General features: G+C 62.6%; 3 protein-coding genes across 9 annotated transcripts; all 3 read right to left on the reverse strand.

Annotated features, from left to right (window-relative positions):
• Positions 1–262: 262 nt before the first annotated feature.
• Positions 263–8,329, reverse strand: SCN4B (sodium voltage-gated channel beta subunit 4). Of its 4 annotated transcripts, XM_064732107.1 has the most exons (6): positions 8,226–8,329; positions 6,839–7,092; positions 4,158–4,321; positions 3,274–3,499; positions 2,966–3,095; positions 263–2,597 (listed from the first exon to the last, which is right to left on the reverse strand). In XM_064732107.1, the coding sequence occupies exons 1-6, from the start codon at positions 8,270–8,272 to the stop codon at positions 2,504–2,506; spliced, it is 915 nt and encodes a 304-aa protein (XP_064588177.1). In that variant the 5' UTR covers positions 8,273–8,329; the 3' UTR covers positions 263–2,503. The 4 variants fall into 4 exon arrangements, with proteins under 4 accessions (XP_064588177.1, XP_064588178.1, XP_064588181.1 ...); XM_064732108.1 differs by lacking the exons at positions 6,839–7,092; positions 8,226–8,329 and adding an exon at positions 6,481–6,825 and having other exon boundaries at positions 264–2,597; XM_064732110.1 differs by lacking the exons at positions 6,839–7,092; positions 8,226–8,329 and adding an exon at positions 7,269–7,396 and having other exon boundaries at positions 266–2,597.
• A 4,763-nt stretch (positions 8,330–13,092) lies between these two features.
• SCN2B (sodium voltage-gated channel beta subunit 2) lies at positions 13,093–18,916 on the reverse strand. Of its 2 annotated transcripts, none has more exons than XM_064731884.1 (4): positions 18,682–18,916; positions 15,843–16,009; positions 15,490–15,700; positions 13,093–15,179 (listed from the first exon to the last, which is right to left on the reverse strand). In XM_064731884.1, the coding sequence occupies exons 1-4, from the start codon at positions 18,749–18,751 to the stop codon at positions 14,980–14,982; spliced, it is 648 nt and encodes a 215-aa protein (XP_064587954.1). In that variant the 5' UTR covers positions 18,752–18,916; the 3' UTR covers positions 13,093–14,979. The 2 variants fall into 2 exon arrangements, with proteins under 2 accessions (XP_064587954.1, XP_064587955.1); XM_064731885.1 differs by lacking the exon at positions 18,682–18,916 and adding an exon at positions 17,026–18,667.
• Positions 18,917–20,449: 1,533 nt separating this feature from the next.
• LOC135457362 (junctional adhesion molecule-like) lies at positions 20,450–26,819 on the reverse strand. 3 transcript variants are annotated; one of them, XM_064731881.1, is made up of 9 exons: positions 25,995–26,215; positions 25,739–25,884; positions 24,114–24,162; positions 22,743–22,900; positions 22,018–22,243; positions 21,764–21,875; positions 21,385–21,445; positions 21,105–21,200; positions 20,450–20,937 (listed from the first exon to the last, which is right to left on the reverse strand). In XM_064731881.1, the coding sequence occupies exons 3-9, from the start codon at positions 24,154–24,156 to the stop codon at positions 20,776–20,778; spliced, it is 858 nt and encodes a 285-aa protein (XP_064587951.1). In that variant the 5' UTR covers positions 24,157–24,162; positions 25,739–25,884; positions 25,995–26,215; the 3' UTR covers positions 20,450–20,775. The 3 variants fall into 3 exon arrangements, with proteins under 3 accessions (XP_064587951.1, XP_064587952.1, XP_064587950.1); XM_064731882.1 differs by lacking the exon at positions 25,995–26,215 and adding an exon at positions 26,662–26,819 and having other exon boundaries at positions 20,453–20,937; XM_064731880.1 differs by lacking the exons at positions 24,114–24,162; positions 25,739–25,884; positions 25,995–26,215 and having other exon boundaries at positions 20,466–20,937; positions 22,743–23,731.
• Between the last annotated feature and the right edge of the window lie 234 nt (positions 26,820–27,053).

Raw genomic sequence — 27,053 nt, forward strand, 5'->3', positions numbered from 1 at the left:
ATCTCTCTGGCCTGAGCTCCCTTCCGGAGGAAGATTAATTTATTGCCCTGTGCTGACCCCGCTGTGGCAGGATGGCTCCTGGGGGGCCAAGCTGCTGTCAGCTCACTCCTGTTGTACAGAGAGAAATGATGTTTGTGCTCTACAGCCTCCCCCCATTCCCATTAAAGGAAAGGATTTGTTTTTCACTCAGCCTCCCGAGCCTTCCTCCTGCTTCCTCACGGGATTATTTTCACTCAGCCGCCCCCCAGACCTAAACAAACACCCACAGCAACCCCAAACACCGGCGAGTTTCTCTAGTAAACGTAAACTTTATTTCATTCAAGGCAAAGCTAACTAAACCTCTACAGTGCAAAGATGTGCTGTAAGTCATCACAGAGCCCGGCGCACACCCCCCTGTGCTTACCCCCAGCTTCCCCACCAGCTCTATCTGTGCTTGGACACACACACGTGTCTGTGGCAGCACACACCTCAGGGTGCCCCTGCAGCCCCCCCAAAGCCCTGGGGACAGCAGGGACCCCGCTGGCGCTGGCACAAGCCCCCAGGGCAGCCCGCTCCCCCGGAGCACCCGTGTGATCACGGGGTCGCATTCCCAAAAGTGCACCCATGGGATCACGGGGTCGCATTCCCAAAAGTGCTTTTGTGGCCGTTTCCCAGCGAGCCAGAGGAGTAATCTGTAGCAGACTTCACAGAGCTTGGGAAAGCTCCATGGAGGCTCCCAGACCATCCTGCACGGCTCGATAGAAAGGCCAGGATCGAAGCTTTATTATTGTAGTAACCCATGCATAGTGCAGCATTGCATATCCGGCGGGAAGTGGAGCCGTGTCCACGCGCCGGCTAAAAAAGGCCCAACAGGTCAGGACAGCTAAAAATAGTCTTTAAAAAACTCCCTCCGTCGCCTCCTCGCTGTCCTCCCCCGCGGGAGGGCTCCTCCAGGGCGGGCCGGGGTCTCTTGGGGTGGCTGGGAGGTCTCGGGCTCCTCCCAGGCTCACACAGGTGGCACTGGCGGTGTCACAACACCTGGTGCGTCACAACACTTGGCACGTCACAACACCTGGCACAGGGTGGCACCTTCTACCAGGGGCTGTGCAGAGCCGGGCAGGGTGCCCCATCCCTCCTCAGAGGTAGCTCAGACTGTCCCCAGCGTGCAGGTGGGGACACTGAAGCGCAGATTGGGTCCTACAGACCCTCAGGGAGAAGATCAGGTCCTGACTCCCACTTGCCTGTCTTATCAACAGCCAGGGGACTGTCCCCTGTCCCCCAGTGCCTGTCCCCTGTCCTGAGCACACAGCCCTGCTCCAATGGGTGTCCCCAGGCCCAGCCTGGGGTGACCAGCCCGCTGTGCTCCAGCATCTCCAGAGAAAGTAGCACCCAGCCTTTCCTTGTCACCTTGGCCACCAAATCCCCACCTGCTCCCACTGCAGCACCTCTGCCAGGGCACCCCACAGCAAGCCATGGCTCTGCTGAGAATCCCAATTTACTGTGGGGCCAGGGGAGCTGCCTGTCCTGCAGCATCACTGCCAGACACTCACAAATTGGAGAAATAGGGAACAAATCATGTTTTAAAGGAAATTGTCAAGCTCAGATGTAGCTTGCCCACTTTGTGTCTCACGTCCTGTGAGTCCACTCACTCCTCACAGCCAAGGAAACCTCACACCCACCCCGTGAGGTAGAGCAGTATTTTTGTCCCCATTTTACAGACGGGGAAACTGAGGCATGGAGAGGCAGGGCAACTTGCCCAGGGTTGCCCAGCGGGTCGGTGGCACAGCCCCAGCCTGGCTCCCCTGGCCTGGGCTCGGCCGTGCTCCCTCCCTGCCGCGGTGAAAGGGAAACACAATTGGCTGCTTTCCCCTGGAATCTCACACAAAAACATCCACGTAACGAGCTCAGCCTTGGCACGGGCATCAAAAGCACCGAGCTCCAGAGAGAGGGGAGGGAGCAGCACCAAGCCGGGGGGCTGCCTGGGGAGAAGCCCCCTGCCCCCAGGGATGCCCTGGGACACGGGCACCTCCCCAGCCCTGCCCTGGGAGGGAGGCACCGAGGCACAGCCAGGGCCCTGTCACTGATTTGGTTCTCCAGTGTGCTTATCACAGCCCTGCATCCTCCTGCACCATGCCATCTGCACGGCCGGCTCTGAGCATCCTGCTCCAGAAACCTTTTGGATGCAGCAGCAGCCGCTCCCAGCCACCCCAGCTCAGCACCCAGCGGGCCCCGGTGCCAGCACCCGGCCCTGGGCACGGCACCCACCCTGCCCGTGCCCCTGCCCTGCCCGGCACCCTCTTGCCTGTGCTCAACCCAGCAGCCTCCCAGTGCGAGTCCGCGAGAAGCTCCCAGTCCCCCCGGCAGCCGCAGCCCTGTCGGAGAAGCAGTGCAGGTTGCAGGCACGTGTGTAATAGGAACATGTCTCAAGCGCTGGCAGTTCGGAAAGAAAACAAAAGGGGAAGGCTGGTCCCGTGCCCGGGCTGCCGCGGCGGGGCGAGGCGGGCGCGGGGCGCCGCCGCTCTGTTCATGCCTTTGGTGGAGCTTTTTGTTCCGCCTTGGAGCCGGCCAGGCCGTTCTCGGTGTTGTCGTTCCCTGACGAGCTCACCAGACATTCCTTCCTGCAGGGGGAGAGCGCACGGGCAGCTGAGAGCACCCCGAGCCCAGCCCTGAGAATCCCCCAACTCTGAGAGCCCCCCGAGTCCAGCCCCAAAAGCCCCCAAATCTGACCCTGAGAATCCTCCAAGCCCAGCCTTGAGAGCCTCTTGAGCCCGGTCCTGAGAGCCCCCCAAAGCCTGGACCCGAGAAACCCCCAAATCTGACCCCGAGAATCTCCCAAGCCCGGCCCCAAGAGCCCCCTGAGCCCATCCCTGAGAGCCCCCTGAGCCTGGCCCCAAGAGCCCCCAAGTCTGACCCTGAGAATCCCCCAAGCCCAGCCCTGAGAGCCCCCTGAGCCCGGCCCCCTCACCCCGACCCCACCCCAACTCACTTCCCATCCTGCATCTTCTTGATGATGAACAGCACCACCCTCTTGATGAGCATGAAGAGGATGAGGAGGCCGATGAGCCCCCCCACCACGCTCAAGATGATGATGGTCACAGTGTTGTCCGTCTCCACCACTGCGGGAAAGAAGGTGCCGAGGGGGCTTGGGAAAGCGAGCAGGGAGCTCCCAGCTGGACATCCCACCCCAAAAACCCAAAACCTCATCCCCACAAGGCTTCCAGGGATGCCAACCAGCACAACCACAAACCAAGGGGCATTGCCACCAGCCCAGAGCCACCCCTGGCCAGCACTCACTCTTGTGCACCACGGTGAGGAAGATGGTGGCGTTCTGCTCGGCGTTCCTCTCCTTGGGGTTCTTGACGTAGCAGGTGTACTTGCCAGCATCGCTGAACTCCACGCCGTTCAGCACGATGGAGATGTTGTTGTCCTTCTTGGTGGTGGAGCCCACGAACTCCACCCGCGGGTTGTGCCACACCAGGGTGGGCTCCGTGGTCTTGGCCTTTATCTTGCCATGGTAAATCTGCAGGGGCAGGGGGCAAGATCAGCTGGGTGAGGGAAAGGCTCACGCTCTCCTGGTGGTGCCCAGACTCAGCTCTGCCCACACAGACACCCCCACCAAATGTCCCATTGCACCCCATTAAAGCAGGAATGGCCATGGAGAGGAACCTGATGAACATCCTGGTGGGGAGCAGCAGATCCTGCCCTGAAGAAATGGAACAGACCATGCAAAAAATGGGAGATCCCCAGAGAAAGTGAGCTCCTTTGATGGCCAGAGCTGCTCCAAATCGGCCCTCCTGCTGAGGAATTGAGGAGCCAAATATTCCCAGCAGGAAGCAAATCTATACAGAACCTTTCATATTTCAAAGCAAGCCAAGGAGGAGGAAATGAACCATATTTTGCCCTAAGTGCAGATTTGCACCTGAACAGCCAATTTATGAAAACAAATGAGCCTGTGGGCAGCAGCAAATCTAGTTCAGCTTTGTGCCAAAAGCACGATGTTCTGGGGTATTTGAGTCACCCCTTGGCACAGCCTTGTCCCCCCCAGAGCTGGTGACACGGAGAGAAGGACATCCTGCACGAGGAGAAAGGGAACTGTGAGAACTTCAGTGCCAGCTGTGCTGGGGAAGCACAACAGGAGCTGCCAGGGAAGCAGAGGCAGAGCCCGGAGAGCCACCCACCAGCTCTGTCGTGTTGAAATACCATTTGAAGACCAGGTCCTGGAAGCCTATGCAGGTGGCAAAGGTGCAGGGCAGCAGGACATTGGAGTTATTCAGAGCTGTCACCGTGTTGGTTTTCCCCACCGACACCTCCAGGGCGAAGGCGATGGCCAGGACGTGCAAACCTGGCAGGGAGAGGGGAGCAGAGAGTGAGGCCAAGGCTTTGTCACCCGTCATCCCCTTTGGCACACCTGGCTGCCATGGCAGGAGCCTGTCCCCAGCCCTGGAAGGGCTCAGTGATAGAGGGGGCTGGGGCTGGGTCACCCTCAGAGACAGCGCGGGTTCAAAGTAACCAGAATATCCCCAGGAAGAAAGCGTGCAAATGAGAGCCCTGATTTGCATGTTATCCACAGGCCTCAGCTGGACCTTGAAGGGGGAGAAAAAAGCCAAGGCGAAGCAGAGCTCTGTTCCTCAGGCGGGAGCTGGAGCAGCAATTAGCGAGGCTGTCCTGGCCGCCTGCCACCCACTGCCCTGCCCTGCCCTGCCCTCGGGAGCAGCCCCCACGTCCAGCTGAGAGAGCCCTGCCTCCCTCCAGAGCTGCCTGACGACCTTCAAAGTGCAGGAGGCGGCTGTCCTGCTCCTCCTCGGCTCCCCCGAGCAGGGAGAGAGGGGCAGGGAGAGAGGGGCAGGTAGGAGCCCAGCTCCAACTCCTGGGTGCAGGGCCTGGCATTGCACGGGGCTGGGCCACCGCTGTCCCCACAGATCCTTTCTGGGAGCACAGGGATGCTCTGGTCCTGCCCAGAGGAGCAGCCCCGCTCCCCATCCCAGGATTGCCCTGTCCTGTTTGTGTGATGTGACATGGCTAAGATGTGGCACGGCCCACCAAAGCGCTGTCCTCCCCTTTCCCAGACCTCAGCCAGCCCTGCAGAGCTTTCCCTGGGCACAAAACCCAGGGGTCAGAGCTTTTCCCAGGGCTGCAGGACGATCCCCAGCTGCCCCAACAGCTCAGCTCGGACACGCTGCCCTCTGTCAGGATTCTCCTCTCTCCGCAGCCGCCTCAGCTGCTGATTTATTCTCCCACACAAGCCGGTGCTAACAACTCCCCAGGCACGTCGCAGCCGGAGCCAAGCCCGAGAGCCCTGCATCCTGGGCTGCGGGCCCTGCTGCAGTGCTGCATTGCAAGCACTGCAGGCGAGGAGTTATTTAACTTTACACAGGAGCACTCCTCATTCTGCTCGGCAGGCAGGGAGTGGTTCCCGGCAGATGGAATCTCCTGCAGCTCCTCGAGCAGCTCTGGGGGTGCTGCAGAGGGGGATTCACAGGCAGGAGTGTCCCAGGGGACAGGAGCTGCACCCCGGGAGCAGGAGTTGGCAGGGGGATGCCTGGCTCTGCAGGTACCTCTGAGGCTGCAGCGCGCTGCAAGCGGACACTCGCAGGAAAGATGATTCCTTGCAGCTTGCAACACTTTAAAACCTGTCTGCCACCCTTAGAATGTAACCTGAATTGAACGTGTAGGGTAAATCGAGGCTGACCTTGCTCCTGTCATCCTGTGCTCTCAGGAAGACAAAGCTGATATGTTACCACTAAATAAAGCACCCAGGAAAACACGCTGGGGGAGCAGCGCCACACACCAGCTCTCAGCGCTGCCTTTCCAAACCCTCCCAAAGCTGCTGCACTTTGCACCACCAGACCCCCAAGCCTCAGGGCCACTCTCCTGGGGGGTGCAGGCTCCCTCCCATGCCTGCAGGCTCCAGCGTTTCCCAGGGAAGCAGGGAGCAGCCACTGCTGCCACCAGAGCCTGGGCTGCCTGTGCTTTGCCCCTGCAGAGGGAGAGCCCCCAGAGCGAGGGGGCTCCGCGCTCACCCCGGGCTGCCATCTGTGGGAAAGCTGCTCGAGAGAAACTTTCACTGCCCAGAGAAGGCAGCGTGACAGGCTGGCGCAGGCAGCAAGCCATGCCTGCCAGGCTGGCCGGGCTCCTCTCCAGCGGGCTCAAAGAGAGGAGCTCCGTGCGCAGCCCGAGCCAGGTGCGCTGGGGGACAGGACACACGGCCCCCAGCTCTCCCTGGGAGGAGCTGTGCCCTGCTCCGTGCTGCAGCCAGGAGCCTGCTGACATTCCCGGCGGAGCACGGCATCCCCAACACCTACAGAGAGACCCGCCCTGCACTCCCTGCCCAGCGCCCTCCCAGCTCCCAGCCCACCTGAGCGACTTGTGGGACCCTGTTCGCACCTCCACGCCCTGCACCCCCGACCCCTGAGCGCTCTCAAGCCTCTCCGAGCCTCTCCTACCACCCCAGTGCCAGCTCAGGTGCTGGCACCCAAATCTTGCAGGGGGTCAGGTACTTACATGGCTTGTTTGTGTCTCCAGCATCCTTTAACATAAGAACTTTGCCCTCTAAAACGCCTCCCACGGGAGTGCCCCAGCAGCAAGCGCTGCCCAGCCAGCCCTGGGTTGCGGGCTGGGGCGAGGGTGACCCGCGGGAGGAGCAGGAGTGCAGCGGGGGCGTGAGGCTGATGCAGGCGGCCGGAGCCTGCCCCAGGTGTGCAGCGGGGAGGGAACGGCTGCCAGCCCCTCCCTGCGCCCTGTGGCGGGGGATCTCGGGCATCCCCGGCCACAGCGCCGGGCGTCATGCTCCAAGCAGCGGCCCCGCGGCGGGGACAAGCACATGCGGGCGGTTGTACCAAAGGAACCGTAAGACAATGACCTGTCGGCGGGCGTGCTGGCGCTGAAGCAGTGCACGGGCTCCCCGCGGGCATCCCCCGGTGCCGGGCGGGCAGCAGCGCGGTCCCCGCCGGCCGGGGCTCGGCAGCGGGGCAAAGCGGGGTGCAGCCGCAGTGCTCGCAGGAGAAGCGCCGGCTGCGGGCAGGGCAGGGGCTGGAGCCGGGACTTCGGAGCTGGGGCTCGGCTGCGAAGTCACCTTGGCCGAGTGACTTATCCCCGGCGCTCCGGACCGTCCGTCTGCAGAGCGGAGAGCGGCGTTAGCGGCATCCCCGGGCGCGGCGGGCGGGGCGCAGGGACGGGTGCGGAGCGGGGACCCCCGCCTGGGGCTGAGTCCCCGCCGGGGAGCCGGGGTGGGGGGACACGGGACGCGGGCGGTACCCGGAGGGGTCCCCGCAGCCCTCGGCGCCCCTTACCCAGGAGCGCGGCCAGCAGGCGCGGCGCGGCGCGGCGGCGAGCGGCGGGCGAGCCCGGGGCCATGGCTGCGGCGCGGGGCGGCGCGGAGCGGAGCGGTCCCTGCTGCCCGCAGCGCCCGGCTCTGGCCGCCCCCGCCGAGGGCGAGCGGCGCCGGGCGGGGCCGCGCCGGGCGGGGCTGCGCTGAGCCCTCCTCCGCTCTCCTCCGCGCTCCTCCGCATCCCCCCGCTCTCCTTCGCGCTCCTCCGCATCCCTCCGCGCTCCTCCGCGCTCCTCCGCATCCCCCCGCGCTCCTCCGCATCCCCCCGCGCTCCTTCGCACTCCTCCACATCCATCGCATCCCTCCGCGCTCCTCCGCATCCCCCCGCGCACCCGCCCGCCCGGGGATGGGGGATCGGGGATCGGGGGGCGCTCCCCGGGCCGGGGCAGTGACGGTGCCCCTGGGCTCGCCACTAATGGAGCCGCACCCCGAATCCTTGGAGCAGTTTTGGGCCCCTCGAAAGAAGGACATTGAGGTGCCGGAGTGTGTCAAGAGAAGGGGCTGGAGAACCAGCGGGATGAGGAGAGGCCGAGGGAGCTGGGGGGTTTAAACTGGAGGAAAGGAGGCTCGAGGGGACCTTCTCGAAAAGGAGGGTGGAGCCAGGCGGGGGTCGGGCTTTTCTGCCAGGTAACAAATGACAGGACAAAAGGAAGCAGCCTTAAGCTGTGTCAGGGGAGGTTTAGGTTGGATTTTAGGGAAGATTTCTTCACTGAAAGGGTTGTCCAGCCCTGGTACAGGCTGCCAAGGGCAGTGGTGGAGTCACCAACCCTGGAAGAGTTCAAACCATATGGCTGTGCTGACTTTGTTCCCCAAGGATTTTGGGTTCTCAATCTCCATTTTTGGGTTCAAATCCCCATTTTTTGTGTTTCAAACACCAATTTTTGGGTCTAAAACCCCAGATTTGGATATTTTGACTCACCCTCGAGCATCTGGGGTGGGAAATGCTCGGCAGCTTTGTCCTTTCATACCCGTGGTCTGTCCATTGGCCACCCATGCCGGTCCAGCCCCAGGTACAGGGCCGAGGCCTAGAGCACGTGAGAGTTCTTGAACACGCAGTGCCGTCCTTGAAACGGCACTGGGGGGTGAAATGTACCTGAAAACACACCTGAGAGTTACCTGAGATACACCTCAGATACGCCTGGGCACACCTGGATACACCTGGGATACACTGGGATTTTGGGGTGGTTTTTGCGGTGGATTTTGGGATGGATTTAGGGATTTTTTTGGGGTGGATTTTTTGATAGATTTTGAGGTTTTTTGTTTTTTGGGATGTATTTTGGGTGTTTTGGGTCACTCACAGAGGCACAGACAACAACTGCCCAGTTCATGGCCACGCCTACTCGCTGTCAGGTCCCGCCCCCTCCCCTTTAAGGCCACGCCCATTCACTGATAGGCCCCGCCCCCTGTCCCAAGCCCCACACTTGGCCATGTGGTTTGGAGATAGCCTTGGCAGTGCTGGGTTGATCGTTGGGCTTGATCTTAGAGGTTTTTCCTACCTCAGTGGTCCTGTGGTGGCCTGGAAACACTGGGCTGTTGTTGGCCTGGGCCACCTTGGGAAGAGGCCAAAGTGCCACTAAGGCCGGTGGCTTCCCAGGACAACAAACCAGGATGAGGCTGAGGCTCAGCTCTGCTTTGGGGCACCTCGGCAGTGTGGCACCAGGTGTCCCTGCCCTCCATCCCCGACACGGACAGCAGACACAGGTGGGATGCAGAGCCAGACCCCAATGGCTGCAGAGGGACCTGCCCGGTGCCAAAGAGAACACCCAGAACTCATTTTTTCTCACCGTGCTCTTGTTCCGGGATAATTGGCTGTGCAAAGTTCCATCTCAGCCACCTTTTCTCGCATCCATTAGGCCTGGGGCTCTCCTAATGGAAGCCCTGGGGTGTGGTGCGGGCAGGCAGAGCCTCACCTCGGTGCCCAGGTCCATTAGCCAGGGAGCTCTGTGCAGAGAGCGGCGTTTGCGGAGGGTGACGCATCCCAAAACAGCCACGGCGGGAAGGAAGGAACAGGAGCAGGAACGGCGCTGCATTTTCTCTGGGCTGCAGTGACACAGGGCACACGTCCTGGCAAAGCTCGCCCCAGGGACCAGGCATGGCCTTCCCGAACTGGACTGATTGGGTTTTGGGTGTGAGAGCAGCTCACCTGCAGGGATGCTGCCTGCACGTCTAAAATGCCACAGCCTGTCACCTTCAGGGCGTCTTACAGCTCCCCATCCCCGTCCAGCCCCCTCTGCAGCACAAGGCAGCAGAGAGGAGGGAGAGCAGGAGGCTTTGCAGGGCACGGGGACATCCCAGGGGAGCCTGAGAGGATGCCAGCAGTGCCCGTGGGTTGAGGCGTTAGGGCTGCAGAGCTGGCAGGAGAGGCAGGAAAAATACCGGCGGAGCAGGCAGGGCAGCGCTGGCAGCCGGTGCTGCAGGAGCAGCGTGCTCGGCTCTGCTGATGCAGCAGAAGGTGCCTTGGCGGGCACGGGGATGGATTCGGGGAGGGGAGGGAGTTAGGGAGGGATTCAGGGAGGGGAGGGAGTCAGGGAAGGGAGGGAGTCAGGGAGGGGATGGATTCAGGGAAGGGAGGGACTCAGGGAGTGGATGCACTCAGGGAAGGGATGCACTCAGGGAGAGGATGGACTCAGGGAGCTAATGGATACAGAGAGGTGATGGACACAGGGAGGTGATGGATGCAGGGAGGTGATGGATGCAGTGAGGTGATGGATACACAGAGGTGATGGATGCAGTGAGGTGATGGACACAGGGAGGTGATGGATGCAGTGAGATGATGGATACAGTGAGGTGATGGATGCAGGAAGGTGATGGATAAAAGGAGGTGATGATGCAGTGAGGTGATGGATACAGTGAGGTGATGGATACACAGGATGGTGATGGATGCAGTGAGATGATGGATACAGTGAGGTGATGGATACAGAGAGGTGATGGACACAGGGAGGTGATGGATGCAGTGAGATGATGGATACACAGAGGTGATGGATACACAGAGGTGATGGATACAGTGAGGGGAGCAGCGCCTCAGGCACTCTGTGGGGACGGGAGGAGCAGCACAGCGTTTGCTGGAGCATCACTAATTGTGAGAGGGCAGGCAGAGGGATCCTCGGGGTGCAGGGATGCCTGTCACCCCTGCAGAGGTGCCTGAGGGCTGCTGGGGCCAGAGAAACAGGTGAGTTTGACGCCAGCATTCACATCTCCCTGCTGAGAATGGGCAGCCTGGCACCCCCTGCCCGCTCCCCGGGGCTGGCAGCGGGACAGTGGCTGTCACCAGCGCCTGATGGAGCTGTCACACTCGGCAGCTCCAGCCGGTCTCCTCGGCCGACTGATCCCGTGAGACAGCTGCCACCGCCGCGGGCCGGGGCAGGGCTCTGCTGTCCCCAGCCCCGCCGGTCGCAGCTGCCCTGGCATTTCGGAGCAGGCAGGTGTCCGGAGTGGGGGCCGCGGTTCCTGCGGAACCTCTTCTGCTGATCCCAGCAGCAGGATGCCGTGTCTGGTTTCAGGGAAGGCGAGCACCCTGTGCTCGGACACTGTCACCTCCCCGGGGACAGGAAGGGGGGCTCAGGGTGCTGCCAGCTGGCTCACAGCCTGCCGGGGGGCACAGTGTACCCTCAGTCCTTCTCGCCTTGCACTGGCGGAGCCGGGAGGGTTAAATGCCAGGCTGCTGCTCTCCGAGCAGGGCTCCTGCCTCCCTCCACGTGGCTCCCGACCAGGTAGGGCTGAGCAGAGCTCTTGGGCTGCAGCTCTGGCACAGCGCTGGCCCCGGCTGCCCTGGAGCATCTGCCAGGCTCTGCCCCCGAGGACAGCCCCAGCCTCCTCCCAGAGCCGCCCGAGGCAGACGATGCTGAGCTCCCGGAGCAGGCAGAGCCCACCTGCGATGGAGGGGGAGGAGGAGGCGGCAACAGAGCTGGAACGGAGCTTCCCATCAGCACCTTATGTTTACTGCAAGGTCCTCTGGCTGTGACCTTTGAGAGACAAGGCGGGCTGGCATCCCGGCAGCTGGCGGTGGGCAGGAGGCACCGCAGCGATCCGGCTCTGCAGGACTGTCCTGGCTGGGCTGCGAGCTGAGCGAGAGCTCCCGGGCACAGACTGCGGTGAGTACCTGGCTGCTTCTGCCATCCCAGCGCTCGGCTGCCCGCAGCTCTGCCTCGGAGCGGTGCTTTCCCCTCTCGCTGCGCTGCCGCTGCCTGCTCGCCCCCGCCGGGGGTTCCCTGCCCTCCGGAGCGCGCAGGTTCCTCATCCCCTTCGTTCCTTGCTTCCCTCCTTCTACCGGCCCTTTAAACGCGCCGGGGAAGAGCGGCCGCGTCCCCCGGCAGCACTGCAGAGCATCTGCAAGGATCGCTGAGGCAGCCCTGCTGTATCCCGGGAGAAAGTTTGATCCTGACCCGGCACAGCCCGAGGCCACCCGCACCGGAGCCTCCCTGTGCTGTCCCCCAGAGCTGCCCCTCACACCCCTCACTGCCCCGGACCCCACTGTCCCAGGCTGTTCCCTTTCCTGTGCCCCTCTATGCAGGGATGTGGCTCTGGACTCCCCCTGAGACACCCCAGCATCCCCTGTGACTGCACAGGAGCAGGCAGGGGTGCCTGCCGCCTCCCAGCCCCTGTCTTGCTCTTTAACACCTGTAATCCCACCTGGCCCCGGGAAATTTCAGCGTTCTGTAACAGGGAATGTCCATGGTTCTGGAGAACCTGTGAAACCCCAGTGCTGGGGGATTCTGCACTGCCCTCAGTCCCTGCAATGAGGAGAACTCACCCTTGGTGTGTCCCACGGGGTCTCCTCTGTGATCCCGCTGCTCTCCTAAAGTTTTTGTCAGCAACATTCCAACGAGCATCCTAAAAGCTCCGAGGGGTCCCCCACCCCCTTTGCCCATGGCTGAAGCTGGTGGGGACAACCCCACATTGTCCTCGGGGGAGCTGCTCCTCCCTGCAGGCCAAAGTTGTTCCAGGGATCGATTTGCTGCGCTCCCCGGAGCTGCAGGACTGTGCCAGCAGGACAGTGGAGGTGATTTGGGTGCCCTTCCTCGGCAAGGGAGAGGTGCCACGGGAAGCTGCGAGTTTCCCGCAGCGCTGACCCCACGCTGAGGTGCCCAGGGCGCCGTGCCCAGCAGGGACAGGGACAGGGACACTGGGAGAGCTCATCCTGCTGGCACTGCTGCTGAGAATGGTGAGGGGCTGGGGAGGGGGCAGCAAGAGGGGTGGCAGTGCCCTGGGGCAGCCCCTGCCTGTGTGAGGGGTTGGGATGCAGCGGTGCTTGGCAGCCCCAGTGAAGGGCAGCAGGGAGAGGCAGGGTGGAGGGCGCTGTCAGAGCTTCCCCCGTGTCTCCACGGTGGCTGAGCTGATGGATGTGCCCATTAGCTGTGCCCCAGTTGTGTCGTGGTGTTCCAGAGCATCCCCACGGCGCTGCTGGACCAGGAGAACAGCCGGGTACGGGTGTCCATCACCCAGTGCGTGCCCTGGGCTCTGCTGGAGCCTGCTGAGCCTTACCTGCCACGGGCAGCCATCAGCCCCAGCTCTCTGGGCAGCACAGTGCAGAGGCTGGCAGGGCACAGGAGGCCCCACAGTGGGTGTGGAGCACCCCTGGCATCTCCCTGGCCACGCTCCCACCCCCAGCCCTGCCCTGGCTCCGTGCCACCCTCCAGGACAGAGCTATGCACCCACAGGGTGCCCTGGGCTCCCTCAGCACCCAAACCACCCCACAGGACCAAGGAATGGGCTCATCCCCCAGGCAGAGCAGGCCAGGGGCCCGTCCTGCCCCTCCAGGCTGCGGCACAAAAGCATCGAGGGCAAAGTCGGTGTTTTGTTGTTCTTTTGTTTGTTTGACTGTACAAAGAGCAATAAAAACATCCCACACTCGGCAGAGCGCTTGGCACGCCCGGGTCAGAGCAGCCCCTCCTGTGGGTACAGATCTGTGTTTGTCAGCTCTGCCGGGCACGGCCGCGTACAGACAGATGCATTGGCGAGTTGCAATCCAAGGATAGTGCACGAGAAGAAATGAAAGGCAGATGCAAGAGTGCTTGTGTGCAATGCTCAGAGGCCTCAGCGCCCCCGAGGTGCTGGCTCAGTCCCACCAGGAGCCGGGGACAGCCTGGCTCTGGCAGAAAGTGGTGCGGGAGCCCTGCGGCACTGCGGGCACTGTGCGGGGCGGGACAGCCCGGGGACAGCGCGGGGACAGCCCAGGGACAGCCCGGGGACAGCCTGGCCCTCGCGGGGAAGGGGATGGGCGTGGGACACGGCACATTCCTGCTGCGGAGGGACGGGAGGAGCGTGGAGCCCAGCGGGGTCAGGTGAGATGGACGGGTGGGAAGCGATGGGGCAGAGCGGGGGGGGCAGAGCTGTCCCCATCCCTGGGGCCTGATGGCATTGCCGGGATGGCACCTGCACGGGGACATGGCAAAGGTGTCCCTTCTCTGCATGGGGACACTGCACAGGTGTCCCTTCTCTGCACAGGGACGTGTCAAAGCTGTCCCTTCTCCCGTGGCAGTGCTGCTCATGGGTGACAGGACCTCCATCCCCTGCCCCAGGGCAGTGTCCCCTGTGGCTCCGGGCACTGTCCCCCTCCTGGCATCCACGGGAGGAGAGAAGCTCAGGCCTGGTGCCACAGGGGACACTGCCCTGGGTCATTCCCTGCCTGCAGCCCGGTGCTGCAGCCAGCACAGCTCACCTGGCAGGTGAGGCAGGTGGCACACGGGGCTGGGCACACTGGCAGTGCATTGCCATGGCAGTTACAGTGTGGAGTGCTCTGCAGGGAGGCTGGAGGAGGCAGTCTCAGCATCACAGAGCTGTCCTAACTCTGGGCCTGCTGCTGTGCCCAGTCCTTCCCAGCAAGTGCCCAAAGGCTCCTCTCCCTTTCAGCAGCTCCTTGGCCCGAGCAGCCTCACCCCAGCACTCCCCACACCCCAGTCTGACACATCAGCAGGACATTTCCACCACAGCCACCCTCCCCAAGAAGGAAAGGAGCACACAAAAGTCAGCCCAGCACCTTGGGCTGAGATGCTCAGACCCAAAACCAGCCCGAGAGGCAGAAGGGTGCATCCCTCACACACCAAGGGCTGGTCATGGTTCCAAAACACTGCACAGCTCCAGGACTCTGGGTGGGTTCATGGCCTTGGCCTCTGACTTCTGAGCAGCCTGGGACAGTCCCTGAGGAGCAGGAGCTTGCAAGGAGGAGCCTGGCAGCTATTGGGGTCCCTGGGGATGGGAACACCAGTGCCAGTGGCCCAGGCACAGCAGGAGCAGCTCGGGATGAGTCCTGGCCCCAAGGGCACACTGCTGGCTCACATTTTCCACTGGGACAGAGTGCAGACAATGGGGCACGGGGCTGCCCAGACCCCTCTGTCCCTCCTGGCACCCCCTGCTCCAGCCCCTCTGTGTGTGGGGGCTGCACAGATCCCCCTCACCCACCCCAGCCTGTCCCCAGCACCTCCTCACTACACTGGCACAACCCAGAGCAAGGGACAGGCCGGTGCCAGCTCAGCCTCAGGGCCTCAACCCCTCTCCCCAGCCCTGCCCAGCCCAGCCAGGCTCCAGGGACCTCCTCTCTGCGCCCTGCTCCAGGCTGGGGTGGGTGTTGGCATGGAAGGAGGGATGCTCTGGGGACACAGAAATCCTTGCTCTGGAAGCACATCAAGAGGGTCACACTGTACAGGGGGCAGGAGGGAGGGGCGGGCACGGGGCCTTTACTTGGTGCCCTCGTCCGGGTTGCCTTCACCATCCGTCTTCCCTTCCTCCTCCGTCTTCTGGTCGTCCGTGTTGAGCCTCTGCTGCTTTTTCCGGCGCACGCATTTCACCACCATCAGCACCAGGATCACCACGGCCAGGAAGCCGCCCACGGAGGCGCCCACGATCACGGCCACCGTCGAGTCGTGCTTGGGGGGCTCTGGGGACACAGGGACGGGCTCAGGGTGTGCAGGGGCGGGGAGCGATGGGGCAGAGCGGGGAGGGCACCGCTGTCCCCCATCCCTGGGGCCTGATGGCATTGCCGGGATGGCACCTGCACAGGGATGCTGCAAAGTGTCCCTTGTCTGCACGGGGATGCTGCAAAGTGTCCCTTCTCTGCACAGGGACGTGGGGGCACCCACAGGGACGTGCAGAGAAGGGGCACCTGTTCAGCATTGCTGTGTAGGTGCCATGCTGGGCTCTGCCAGCATCCTGCCCCCTGGGTGCCCCCAGCGCCGGGCACCACTGACCTTGGGTGAGCACCTTCAGGCTGATCTTGCCGTGGCCCCGGTGCCGGTCCGGGGGATTCAGCACGTAGCAGTTGTAGGTGCCCTCGTCCTCCAGCTGCACGTTCTTGAGGGTGAAGGACACGTCGTACTTGGCGGGGTTGCCGGTGAACTCCACGCGGTTCCCGAAGCGATCCAGCTGCTTGTTCATGATCTTGGTGCGGAACTGCAGGAACTGGGCAGCCGTGGGGACAGAGGGTGAGGCAGCACCCCATGGTCATTTCCCAGCCAGGCACCCCCTCCCTGCATGCAAGAAACCCCCAGGAACACCCTCTGAGCTGCTCCCAGGCCCCCAGCACATCCCCAGCGAGACTCACCAGCTCCTCCGAGCAGTTACTGCACTCCTGGTACGTCCAGTTGAGGGAAAACTGCTTGTTCTCCACCTTGTAGCAGGAGTTGAAGGTGCAGGAGAGCTTCACAGAGGAGCCGTTCAGGGCGTTGATGATGGGGGGGGCCATGACCTCCATGCCCAGCCTCGGGGGCGCTGCCAATGCAGATGGATTCGGGGGGTGTCACAGGCAGCCACCCTGGCAGCTGAGCTGCCACCCTGTCCCCACGCTGCCCTGCCTGCACAGAGCTCTGCCTGGGGCCTGGCATTGCCTTCCAGGCACATCCACACACTCTGCATCCAGCCAGGAGCGGAATTTCCCAGCAGGAGCAGGGGGAGCAGCCCTGGCACCATCCCTGGGCTGGACAGGCAGAGCATTGTCCCTGCTCTGCCAGGGCTGGTGACCCTCCTGTGCCCCCCGGTGCTGCCTGCAGGCCAGCCCTGCTCCCGGCCATCCCCCGGGGCTGTGCTGCTGCTGCGGGATCGATGGCGCTGGGCGAGGCTGCAGCGTCAGCAGCGGGGCCGGCGCCACCGCCACACGCAAACCATGGCTGAGCTCATCACATCGCATTGCCGGCAGGACACGGCTCGGCAGCAGCGCTGGCACCTGCCAGGGCCGGCCCGGGGCTCCCCGGGGAATGCAGATGCTTTCCCTGCCACGAGAGGATTCTCCAGCTGGGAATGACCAGAGCGAGCTCCAGGTCTCTGCTGGGAGAACGAGGCAGTCCCTGACCCCTGGTCCTGCTGAGAGAGAGGGGCTGTACCTGGTGCAGGGCGGGACTCACCTGGGGAGGGGCAGGGATGGGGGTCTGTGCCCTGCTCCCTCCTCCACTGCTCCCTGCAGCTCCCCTGAGCAGCCCCCAAGCATCCAGCACTGTCCCCAGGGTGGGCAGGGGGAAGAGGCTCCTGTGCAGCCCCCAAGCATCCAGCACTGTCCCCAGGGTGGGCAGGGGGAACAGGCTCCTGTGCAGCCCCCAAGCATCCAGCACTGTCCCCATGCTGGACAGGGGGGACAGGCTCCTGTGCAGCCCAGCTGGCTGCAAACACCAGGCCAGGCCCTGAGAGGCACAGGGACAAGGGGGACAGCGAGTCCTGGGAGGGGACAGCGTGTCCTGGGGGGCTGTGACACCCTGCAGGGCCACTGCCAGCAGGTGCTTCAGTGATCACCTCACCTCTCCCCTTGGGCTGCTGCTCTTTGCTCTCAGCGCTTCTTGCCGAGGCCAAGCTGGGCGCAGGTCAGGGCTGCTCCGGGCTGCTCCGCCTGCAAGCAGGGCAGGAAAGGGGCCAGGCTCTGCAGCAGGGACAGGAGCCGTGCCCGGGCTGCAGGCACAGCTGGGCTGGGCAGCTCCCACTGCCAGCTGGGAGCCAGCAGCACCCTGAGGCTCCTGGGGGAGCGGTGCCCTCGGGTATGGCCAAACCATGGGATGGATCCTGGCTGGGCTGGCCGCCATGGGGACACCCCCATCCAGCCCCAGAGGGCTCAGGGACACAGGGATGGGTGCATGGGGATGGGTCACAGCACCCAAGGCAGGAGGAAGTGTCCCGGTGTCACAGCCTTGCTGCCCCATGGCAGCCTCCACCTTTGGTGCCTCCAAGGAATCCTTGCAGGGATGGCAGAGAGGAGCCAGGAGCTGGCCTGTCCCAGCAGGAGCGGCTGGAGGGGATCCCTGCAGGGAATCATTGTCTGGGTGTCCCTCACAGGGTGCCCTGTGTGCCTGCAGGTGCTGACCTGGCCTTGTCCCTTGTCCTCAGTGCTCCCCAGGGCTCTACAGAGGATGAGGTGCCACCAGCAGCAAACGCAGGGACACCACGGCCTGGCAGGACATAGGGGCACCCAGGTGGGTCTGAACCTTGCCACTGGCCGGGCACTCAGCCCTGGGGGACAACAGAGGTGGGGGAAGAACCCCCAAAACCCCCGGGACCATCCAGGCCGTGTCCTGCAGCGCTGTGCTGGCTCCCAGTGCTCCCAGCGCTGCACCCGGGCTGGGGGGGACAAACAGCAGCGTCTGCAGCAGCCCTGGCCGGGTGTTGTACCCTCCTTTGCCAGGCTCTGTCCTCGGGGCCAGGCAGCCCGACAGGAGCTCAGGGACAGCCATCAGAGGAGCGGAGCATTCCCCTTCCCGGCCGGCAGCGATCGATGCGGCCGCGGGGCTGCTGACACAGCGCTGCTGCTGCTGCTGCTGCGGCCGCGGGGCAGGCACGGAACCGGCCCCAGCACGGAGCCGGCCGGGGGACACACACAGACACCGCCACAGCACCCGCAGGACACCGCAAGGCAGCACAGGGCAGCACAGCACACCTGGCAGCACCCAAAGGACAGCAGAGCCCACCTGGAAGAACCCAAAGGACAGCGCAGCAAGCTTGGCAGCACCCAAAGGACAGCACAAGGCAGCACCCAAAGGACAGCAGAGCCCACCTGGCATCACCCAAAGGACACCCTAAGGACAGCACAGCCCACCTGGCAGCAGCCAAAGAACAGCCACAGGACAGCAGAGCCCACCTAGCAGCACCCAAAGGACAGCTCAGCCCACCTGGCAGCACCCTAAGGACACCACCAGGCAGCCCAGCACCTTCCCAGCCCTGTCCCCACTGCAGCCCGCTCCCCTGCCCACCATGCCAGGGCTGTGTGCTTCAGGGATGCAGGGCGTTTTTAGGAGGAGATGCGGTGGCACCAGAGCCCCCACCCTGCCCAAAAGCAGGTCACCCTGGCTGGTGGCTCTCTGCACCTCCGTGCCCGTCCCTGCTGGCACACACAGGGCAGGGCTCCTGGCAGGGCACGGGTGTCTCCCCAGCTGGGCACATGCAAGGGGGCTCAAGCCGACACTTACCCAGCGAGAGGAGCAAGGTGAGGCCAGTGAGGAGCAGGGTGGGCTGCGGGAGCCAGCCTTCCGGGCCCATTTTGGCGGACTTTAGTGTGTGGAGAGGACGTGGTGTTGGTGTGGGTGGTGGAGGAGGTGGAGGTGCTTTTTCGAACGCCCGGGTTATTTGCAGGTGACATAGAACATTAGAGCCGCTTTCTCCCCACAGCCCAATATGGCTGGAGCGGCGCTGGGGCGAAAAAAAGCAGTAAATGCTGTGGTTGGTGGATTGCAGCCGCCGGAGTGGGAGGGCGGAAAAATTTTCCCCTGAACTGCAGGCACAGACAGCTCCTGGCGCTGCCGGCTCCGTGCTCCGTGCCGGCCTGGGGCACACGGGGGGTTCCCGAGCCCCGGGTGGGGTGGGGACACTCGGGTGTGTCCCCTGTGCCCCGCTGGAGGCTGGCACCCAGCCCTGCTCACGCCTTCCACGGCAGCATCCCCGTTGTGCAGAGCCCAGCGGGGCCCAGGAGGGTCGGAAATGCCCTCCTGGAGGCTGGCAGGGAGCTGAGGGGCTGCCCCAGGCTGGCACAGCACAGGCAGGATGCCCCAGGTGGGCTGCAGCAGGTGGGGGTGCTCTTGCTCACCTGCCCAATCCTGGACAGCTCCATCACTGCCCAGGGCTGCCAAACTGCTGGGGCTCCTTCCCCTTCTCCAGCAGCCTCTTTTCCCGGGATAACAGCTCTCTTTTCCCGGGATAACAGCTCTCCTCTCCCGGGATAACAGCTGTCCTCTTCCAGCCCCGGGACGGGGAGGCTCTGCCCAGCAGCAACAGGGCAGGAGAAACTCTTTGGTCCCCTTTGCACCACCAAGGAAACCTTTGGGCCCCACACCTGGGTTCCACTGCAGGGATGGGGGCAGGAGGACAAGGAGGGACCTCCTGGGGCCCAGAGGGGCAGTGACAGCGCTGCTCAGGCCCTGGGACACGGGGACAGCATCCCTGGGGACAGAGGGGAGGGATGCCCCAGGGCCAGGGCACAGCAGAGCCGGAGAGGCAGGAGGGATGCAGAGGGCAGGGATGGAGAGGGCAGGGATGGAGAGGACAGGGGTGCAGAGGGGCTCTGCTGCCTGACCACAGCCAGCACAGCCGGGAGAGGAGGCACGGCAGTGTCCCAGCAGCTCTGCCCAGCAAACACTGCACACACAGCACTCTGCCACCCATCCCGGGCAGGCAAAGCCCTCTCTGCTCTGCTGCCACGACCCTGCAAAGACGCTGTGCCATCCCCCGAGCCCCCAGACCCAGCTCCGGGGGCTGGCTGCTCCCAGATCCCGTCCCGCTGCTGCCTGCGGGAAAAGAGAGCCGGGTGTCAACGAGAACCAAGGAGCGCAGCGCGGCGCTGCAGTGAGCGGCAGCGGTGGGAGGTGGAGGGTCCCGGCTCCCTCCGCACCTGGAGGTGTCAAACATCTATAGATAGCGCCCGGCACCCGAGATAGCGCCCGGCACCCAGAGATAGCGCGGGAGCAGCGCCAGCGCCCGCCCCGGCGCTGCCCCGGGGTTGAACGATGGCCCCCTGCCCATCACCGGCTGCTCCCCATGGCCAGTGACACACGGCGGGATCCCAGGGCCCCCGGGCTCGGTCCTGCTCCCCCCAGTCCCCATCCTGCTGCCAGGGACCCCGTTTGTGCCCCGTTTGGCTTTGCTCCCGCCTGGTGCCCCGTGCCAGGCTGCCCACGGGTTCAGGGGCTGCCAGGCCCTGGGCCAGGCAGGTTTTGGCACACTTGGACATCACATGCTCAGGCTGGAGGTAAAACGAAGACAGCATCAGGGAAGACTCCCTGAGTTTTATTATGTACAGAAAAACGCTGTGACAGCTCCTGCTGCCTCTGCCCCCTCGGGGATGCTCACCTGGGCCAGGAGCAGAGCTGGAGCGTGAGGCTGTGCCCGCTCTCTGGAGGCCCAAGAGCCACAGGGACAGGTGTCCCCTGGTGCCCTGCACACAGCTGGGGTGGGCTGTGCCCAGCAGTGCCCTGGCACGGGGCACACAGATACGTGTCACCAGTTCTCGGTCCTCACAGGGACAAAGGTGTGTCGGACACACCTGGAACGGGGCTGCATCCCCAGCACAGCTACTTCTGCTGCTCTGGGGGCTGGGGAGGTGCCTCCTCTGGCCTGCTGAGGGGCTCCTGGCCCTGTCCATGCCCCTGGGTCTCCTCTGCCATCCATTCTGATGGGATGGCCCTCTTGGCCAGCTCCACGTAGACGCCGTTGTCGCGGCAGTGAGATGGGTGCTGCAGGAGCAAGGGACAGGGTGTGAGCCTCACCACGGGTGTCAGGGGGGTTTGGGGGTGTGGGATGCTGGGCTCTGGCACAGGGAGGGATGCCCTGGGTGCCATGGCCCTGGAGAGGGGAGCAGTGAGTGGTGTGGGGGTCCCAGCACGCCTGCTGAGCTCCTCACCATGGTTATGTACGTGTCCTCAGCTCTCCTCTTCTTCTTCGCCTCCTGCTCAGCCTTGGGCACCTCAGCTCCGGGGATGGAGGTGTAAATTGCTTCCTGCGAGGGGCAGATCAGGCTGTTTGGGACTGAGCAGCCCCCAAACACCCAGGTTGGCCCAGACACAGGGCGAGCTGCAAGAGCCATGGCTGGAGCTGGCAGCAAAGGGCCCCGGGTGCCTGGGCAGGGTGGGATCCCCTCCCTGGCCTCCCCAGCCCTGAGACCCCTCCAGCCTCACTCTCACCTCTGCTTTGCCCTTGTTGGTGCTGTTCCCCATCCTCTCCAGCGCTGAGACGGTCGCAAACCTCGAGGGAAGGCGGCAGCAGTGTCACCCCCGGCCAGGAGCATCCCCTGCTCCTCCCGTCCCTCCCTCCCTCCCTTTGCCGGGACACCGACACCCCTCAGCACACGCCCGGGCCGGGCTATCCGTGCTGCTGGCACAGCCCAGGAGGTTTGGGAGCCGAGGGGACACGCACGGTGACACTAGATGGCAGCAGGAGGCTGGCACCCCACACCTGGGCAGCTGAACCCTCCCACCTGCAAAGCCTGGCCAGGGAGAGCAGCACGGGAGGGCTGCAGGGAGCTGGTTCCTCACCCCCCTAAACCCAGAGCGGCGTTTTTACCTCTTCCTCACGCACAGCCCGGCCAGGAACGCCACCACCACGGCCACGCAGCCACAGCCCACCACGGCCGGCCAGAACCCGGAGTCCCTCGGGGGCGCCGCATCCTCGGTACCTGCGGGGGGACACCGAGGCGGGGATGGATGGCACCGGGGGAACGGCACTGAGGCACGGGATGGCACCGGGGGGACCCCCAGAGCAGGGGATGGCACCCCAGGGATCCCCCGAGCCGGGGCAGCCCCGGGAGCATCGCGCACCTCTGGGCGCCGCGGGGCTGACGAGCAGCACCGTGCGGCTCCTGAAGACGCTGCTGGTCTCCAGCAGGCGCAGCTCGCACTCGTAGGTGCCGCTGTCGTTGAGGCGCAGGTCCTGCAGCAGGATGGAGCCGTCCCAGCCGGAGATGTTCCCCCGCCACTGCGCCCGCTGCTTGAAGCGGCCCGCGGGGATGCCGCGGTTGCTGTAGTAAAAAAACACCATCTCCTCCTGCCGGGGCAGTGCAGGGTGGCAGGGACAGCATGTCAGGCGCCTGTTCCTCCTCAGGAGCTCTCAGTTCACACTGTCTCCCTGTCCTGTGGCTGTTCTGGGTGACTCTCAGGGAAAGCCCCAGGATGCTGCTCCCCCTCTGTGCAGGAGCTGCCCCCACACCGGGACCCTTCTTCCTCTCATGGAAACTTCCTCTCCTCATGGCCTGGTGGCAGGAGGATGGGCTCACCCACAGCCCCTCTAGGGCTACTTCCCCATGGCTGCATCCCCATGGCTGCATCCCCACAGCCTTTCTTTCTAGGGTTGCATCCCCACAGCCTCCCCACAGCTGCTTCCCCATGGCTGCATCCCCACATCCTTTCTAGGGCTACTTCCCCATGGCTGCTTCCCCACATCCTCCCCATGGCTGCATCCCCACATCCTCCCCACGGCTGCCTCACCCTCCCTCCCCTGCCACCATCCCCATGTCCCCTGTTGTCCCAGCCCTGTCCTGACCCACCTGCATGCCAGCTCCTGCCCTGTACAGCCAGTCCACTTTGTGCAGGGTCCATCCCTTGCTGTCGGGGTCCAGGAAGAGGCACTGCAGCAGCACGGAGTCCCCGGCCCTAGCTCGGAGCTGGGGCTCTGTGAACACCCCTGCAGCCCCCGAGCAGAGCCCTGCCAGGGACAGGGACAGCAGCATGAGCCCGGGCAGGAGGGCCAGCTGCAGCCTGCCTGTGCCCATGGCTGTGTGCTGTGCAGGGCAGCCCAGAGGCCCAGCCCGTGCCCCGGCCCTGCTCAGGGATGTGCGATGTGGGGCAGAGCATCCTCCCGCCGCCACACCAAGGGCTGCAGCCGGTGATGCGGCCGAAGGGGAGATGGGAGGCTCGGCCCCTGCCCTCCTGAGGCTCAGCCCCTGCCCTCCTGAGGCTCAGCCCCTGCCCTCCTCGCCTCGGAGCCACAGCCTGCAGCTCCTGCATGACTCACTGCCTGGGAGAACCTGCGCTGCTCTCATCTCCGCCAGGCCAGCGGCGATTCCAGCGCTTCACACGAATTTCAGTTCCTCCCTCACTGCCCATTTGGCTTCCTTCCCCTTTGCTCACAGGCTCCAGACCTGGGCTTGTGCTTGTCTGGCCACGTAACCACAGCTTGGGGTTCCCAGGGCGGCCGGACAGTGGGAAAAGAGCAAAGCAGGGGAACATGAAAGGCACAGGGCTGACAGCAACACGAGGCAGCTGCGGCTGCAGGCAGGAAGGACATTAAAGGTCTCTGAGCTAAAAGGTTCTGCAAAACGAGCGGGGTAGAAAATGTCACAGGAGCTCGGCAGCCCCACCTGGCCCAGCCTGCAGAGCCCTGCAAGGGGGGGCTGAGGCTCTGTTTGCTGAGAGCTGATTCAGCCCCGGGAGCTGCTCAGACAGGTATGCTCATCCTCTGCGCCCAGCCTGTCCACAAGCACCGAGGGCTGGGCCCTGGCCGAGCACCAAGTGTTTGTCTGAAACCCTGTAAATAATGAATGCAAAGTGCTGCAGCTCCCCAAACAAGTTCTGTTGGTCTTGACCAGCTGAGGAGCTGCAAATGACAAATATTTGCCAGCGGAGAGGACCGAGGGAGCTGCCTGCCTCGAGCAGAGCCAAAATCAATACCTTGGGAACCTCTCCCTGTATTTAGAGCTGGTGAAGAAGCAGTTCTGTTTCTTTCAAAGCCTTGGAGGCTCAGTGCAGGGCAGATCCAGGGATGGCAGTGCAGTTTGCAGGTGTTTACAGGGGAGATCAGCACACACAGGGCCAGAGAGGCGCCCAGGAGAGGAGCAGCCCCACAGGAGGAGAGACACTGATGGCTCTGAGAGCAAAGGCAGAGGGGAAAACAGAGGGGAATAAAACTTAGAGCTTACCCAGCCATGTCAGCAGCAGGGCCAGGCTCAGCACCACCTTCATCTCCCTCTGCAAAGAACAGCACAGGTGACACCTGGGGCAGGACACCAAGGGCTGGCAGCCAGCTCGGGGTCAGAGGAAGACTCTGGGAGGCTGGAAATCAGCACAGCACAGAGGCAGAGACAGGGCTCTGGTTTGTGAGACCACACTGAGCCTGGAAAGGAGGAGCGAGCGTGGGGAGAGGGCTCAGCCCCTTCATCTCTTCACCTAAGCAAGTCACGAATCTTTCCGGTGGTTTGGGGGTCGAGCTCTGACATCTGAGCTGAGATGTTCACAGCCCTTTACTGTGCTCATCACAGAAGCTGGGTCCTAAACCAAGAGCTCCTGCTCCAGATCTAACCCTGCCCCTGGGTGCTGTCTCTGCTGCAGCTGCACCTGCTCCACATCTCAGAACAAAGCTGATTTCTCCTTTCTGTAGGTCTGTCCTGCAGCCCAGGGAAGGACTGGCTGCCACCCCAGGAGGTGCCAGGCAGTGTCCCAAGGGAGGCAGGGTCAGCACCCTGCTCCCTGTCCCTGCTCCATGACTCCCAGCTCTGGCCCTTCATTTGAGGGTGAGTGGTTCCTGAGAGCAGCTCTCCTGCCCCGAGAGCCCTCACGTGAAGCTGCTGCAATTGGGGCTGCCATTACCAGCAGGTATTTTCCAATACTGCAGCAAAAATGAAATAGAAATAGAAAGACAAGAGCTGAATCATCTCTGGCATTTTGGTGGCTTCTCTCTTTTTGTTCCACTGTGAAAGGGAGAGGCTCTCCAGGCCAGCCTCAGCCAGGGATTCCAGACCCAGACCCTTGGATCAGTTCTAGGCTGAGAAAATCACTCCAGCTTTGTACCTTCATCACCCCGCCCTTTCCACAAACAAAAAAATCCTGAGAAGTGGCAGCAAGCCTTCTGGAATCCTGTGCCATCTGCCTCTCCTCACACAGGACCCCTCTGGGGCTGGCTTTTTGCGTGGTTTGCTGTGCTCTGTGCAGCTCTGCCATGGTGACACACTTGGCTGCACAGTTGCCCTACAAACACAGCTCCTGCTCAGCCCCAAGCCCTCAGCACAGCCAGGACAGAGCCAAACCTGCAGAGCTGCACTCTCAGGACCACCCCATGCAGCAGCCAGCTCAACCCCAGTCCTGTTTCACGGCAGAAAACTGAGATCTCTGTGCCCAGCACCTCCCAAAGCTCTGGGGCTCTGGGCTGTGTTTGCCAGCAGGTCCTTGCTGGGTTTATTGCCCTGGTTTTGAGGAGGATTCATTGCCCTGGTTTCTGGTCCTTTGCTGGGTTTATTGCTCTGGTTTAGAGCAGGATTTCTGCTCCTGGCTGGGAACACATTTCTGCAGGGTGTCCCCTGTGACACACAGCAGTGAGAGGGTGCTGGGAGGCACCAGCTGGAACCAGCACCCACTCACCAGGCTGCTCTGAGTGTGCCAGTGCTGACACATCCAAATCAGACTGGGGGAAAAGGGGCACAGCCAGCACATGGCATCACATCCCCTGCTTTTGCACATGGCACTTCTGCTCCCCTGGTTCTCTTGTCACGAAAAACAAATGAAAAAAAAAAACCATCCAGAAATAAATATCACAGCAAAAATTACTCACCTAGAGTGGCCTGGAAAGGTCAGCTCGTCTTGCACGTTCCTCAGCAGCTGATTCAGTGTCTGAACCCGGAGTATCTGAATCAGTTGCTAAATCATCTCGAGGTTGCATATGCAGGATGTTTCTTGGCAGGTTGGGTCTGATGGTCACTTTTACACAACAGAAAGCAGAACAAGAAATCAGGATGTGCAACAGAGAGGGGAAATCAACCGCAGATGCATCTGTCCCAGAGGGGTGATGGGGCAGCTCCGGGAGGCACCTGACAGGAGAGCTGGGGCTCAGGCCAAGGTGAGGGACCGGCCTGACCAGTCCCAATGACCAGTCCAGGACACAGAGGTTCCTGGCACACCCCCTGCGCTCCCTCGTGTGTTGTTTGGGGCCCAGAGCTGCTCAGAGAGCTGTCCCTGCTGGATGCTGTCCCAGCGAGGCAGCAGCACTGGTGACAGGGGTGTGCCTTCCTCCTGGGGCTGCCAGGGCTCTGAACCTGCCTGGCACAGCGTGGGCAGCTGCCTCCTCCTGAGACACACACCAGGCACAGATTGGCCTCTGCTGCAACCCCCCTGGGCACTTTGAAAAACCATTCTGACCCTTCCTCTTTCTGTGGAACACCAGAGCAGCTCCTGCTCCCCATTCCAGCATCCCATTGTTCTCAATTCCAGCATCCCCTCTCCCCATTCCCGTATCCCCATTCCCCATTCCAGTATCCCACTGTTCTCCATTCCAGCATCCCCTCCCTCCATTCCAGTATCCCCTCTCCCCATACCAGTATCCCCATTCCAGTATCCCCATTCTCCATTCCAGCATCCCCATTCCCCATCCCAGTATCCCCTCTCTCTATTCCAGTATCAGTGCCTTCCATGGCACACTGTTGCAATAAAGCAGTCAAAACTCAGTTTTTAATGCAGAAAAGCCCCTTCTTTACTCACAAAACTCATTTTTCACAGACTTTGTGTTCAGTTCCAATTGGCAGCAGTTTCCTTGCTGCACTCATTGGTTAGTAAATGGCATTTTACCTTTCCATCAAATCTCTCTATTCTTGGGTTGTTTACATATTTTGCTCACTGATTCTCACAGGACAAATTTCTTGTTATTACAGCTGCAGCCTGTTTTCCTTACTAGATTGTTTGGGTAACTTATGAGAACTTACAAGCTAGCTGCACTGAGGAGTACCAGGCCAGCTGATTCGCCTGATTATAGATGATTTAGCTGGAAATTTAGGCCTGATTTCAGGTAATTTATCTGGTAATTTAGGCCTGATTTTCTAAGACATTTGTTTTATCTGTCCTTGTCTGCATCAGCACACCAAGAAATTCCATAT

This window comes from Zonotrichia leucophrys, chromosome 24 (genome assembly GCF_028769735.1).
Source record: "Zonotrichia leucophrys gambelii isolate GWCS_2022_RI chromosome 24, RI_Zleu_2.0, whole genome shotgun sequence".
Taxonomy (NCBI): domain Eukaryota; kingdom Metazoa; phylum Chordata; class Aves; order Passeriformes; family Passerellidae; genus Zonotrichia; species Zonotrichia leucophrys.

Bases quoted from the DNA above. Each gene is read 5' to 3' on its own strand.
- SCN4B (XM_064732107.1), bottom strand. From the start codon at position 8,272: ATGAAAGGACAAAGCTGCCGAGCATTTCCCACCCCAGATGCTCGAGG. The intron at 3,500-4,157 runs GTGGGTGGCTCT...CTGCCCCTGCAG, and splicing joins ATTTCAACACGACAGAGCTG to ATTTACCATGGCAAGATAAA. The intron at 3,096-3,273 runs GTGAGTGCTGGC...TCTTTCCCGCAG, and splicing joins CCTCACCGTGGTGCACAAGA to TGGTGGAGACGGACAACACT.
- SCN2B (XM_064731884.1), bottom strand. From the start codon at position 18,751: ATGGGCCCGGAAGGCTGGCTCCCGCAGCCCACCCTGCTCCTCACTGGC. The intron at 16,010-18,681 runs GTAAGTGTCGGC...CTGCATTGGCAG, and splicing joins CACCTTGCTCCTCTCGCTGG to CGCCCCCGAGGCTGGGCATG. The intron at 15,701-15,842 runs GTGAGTCTCGCT...ACGGCTGCCCAG, and splicing joins GTAACTGCTCGGAGGAGCTG to TTCCTGCAGTTCCGCACCAA.
- LOC135457362 (XM_064731880.1), bottom strand. From the start codon at position 22,967: ATGGGCACAGGCAGGCTGCAGCTGGCCCTCCTGCCCGGGCTCATGCTG. The intron at 21,876-22,017 runs GTGCGCGATGCT...GTCCCCCCGCAG, and splicing joins CAGCCCCGCGGCGCCCAGAG to GTACCGAGGATGCGGCGCCC. The intron at 21,201-21,384 runs GTGAGAGTGAGG...TGCCCCTCGCAG, and splicing joins CCAACAAGGGCAAAGCAGAG to GAAGCAATTTACACCTCCAT.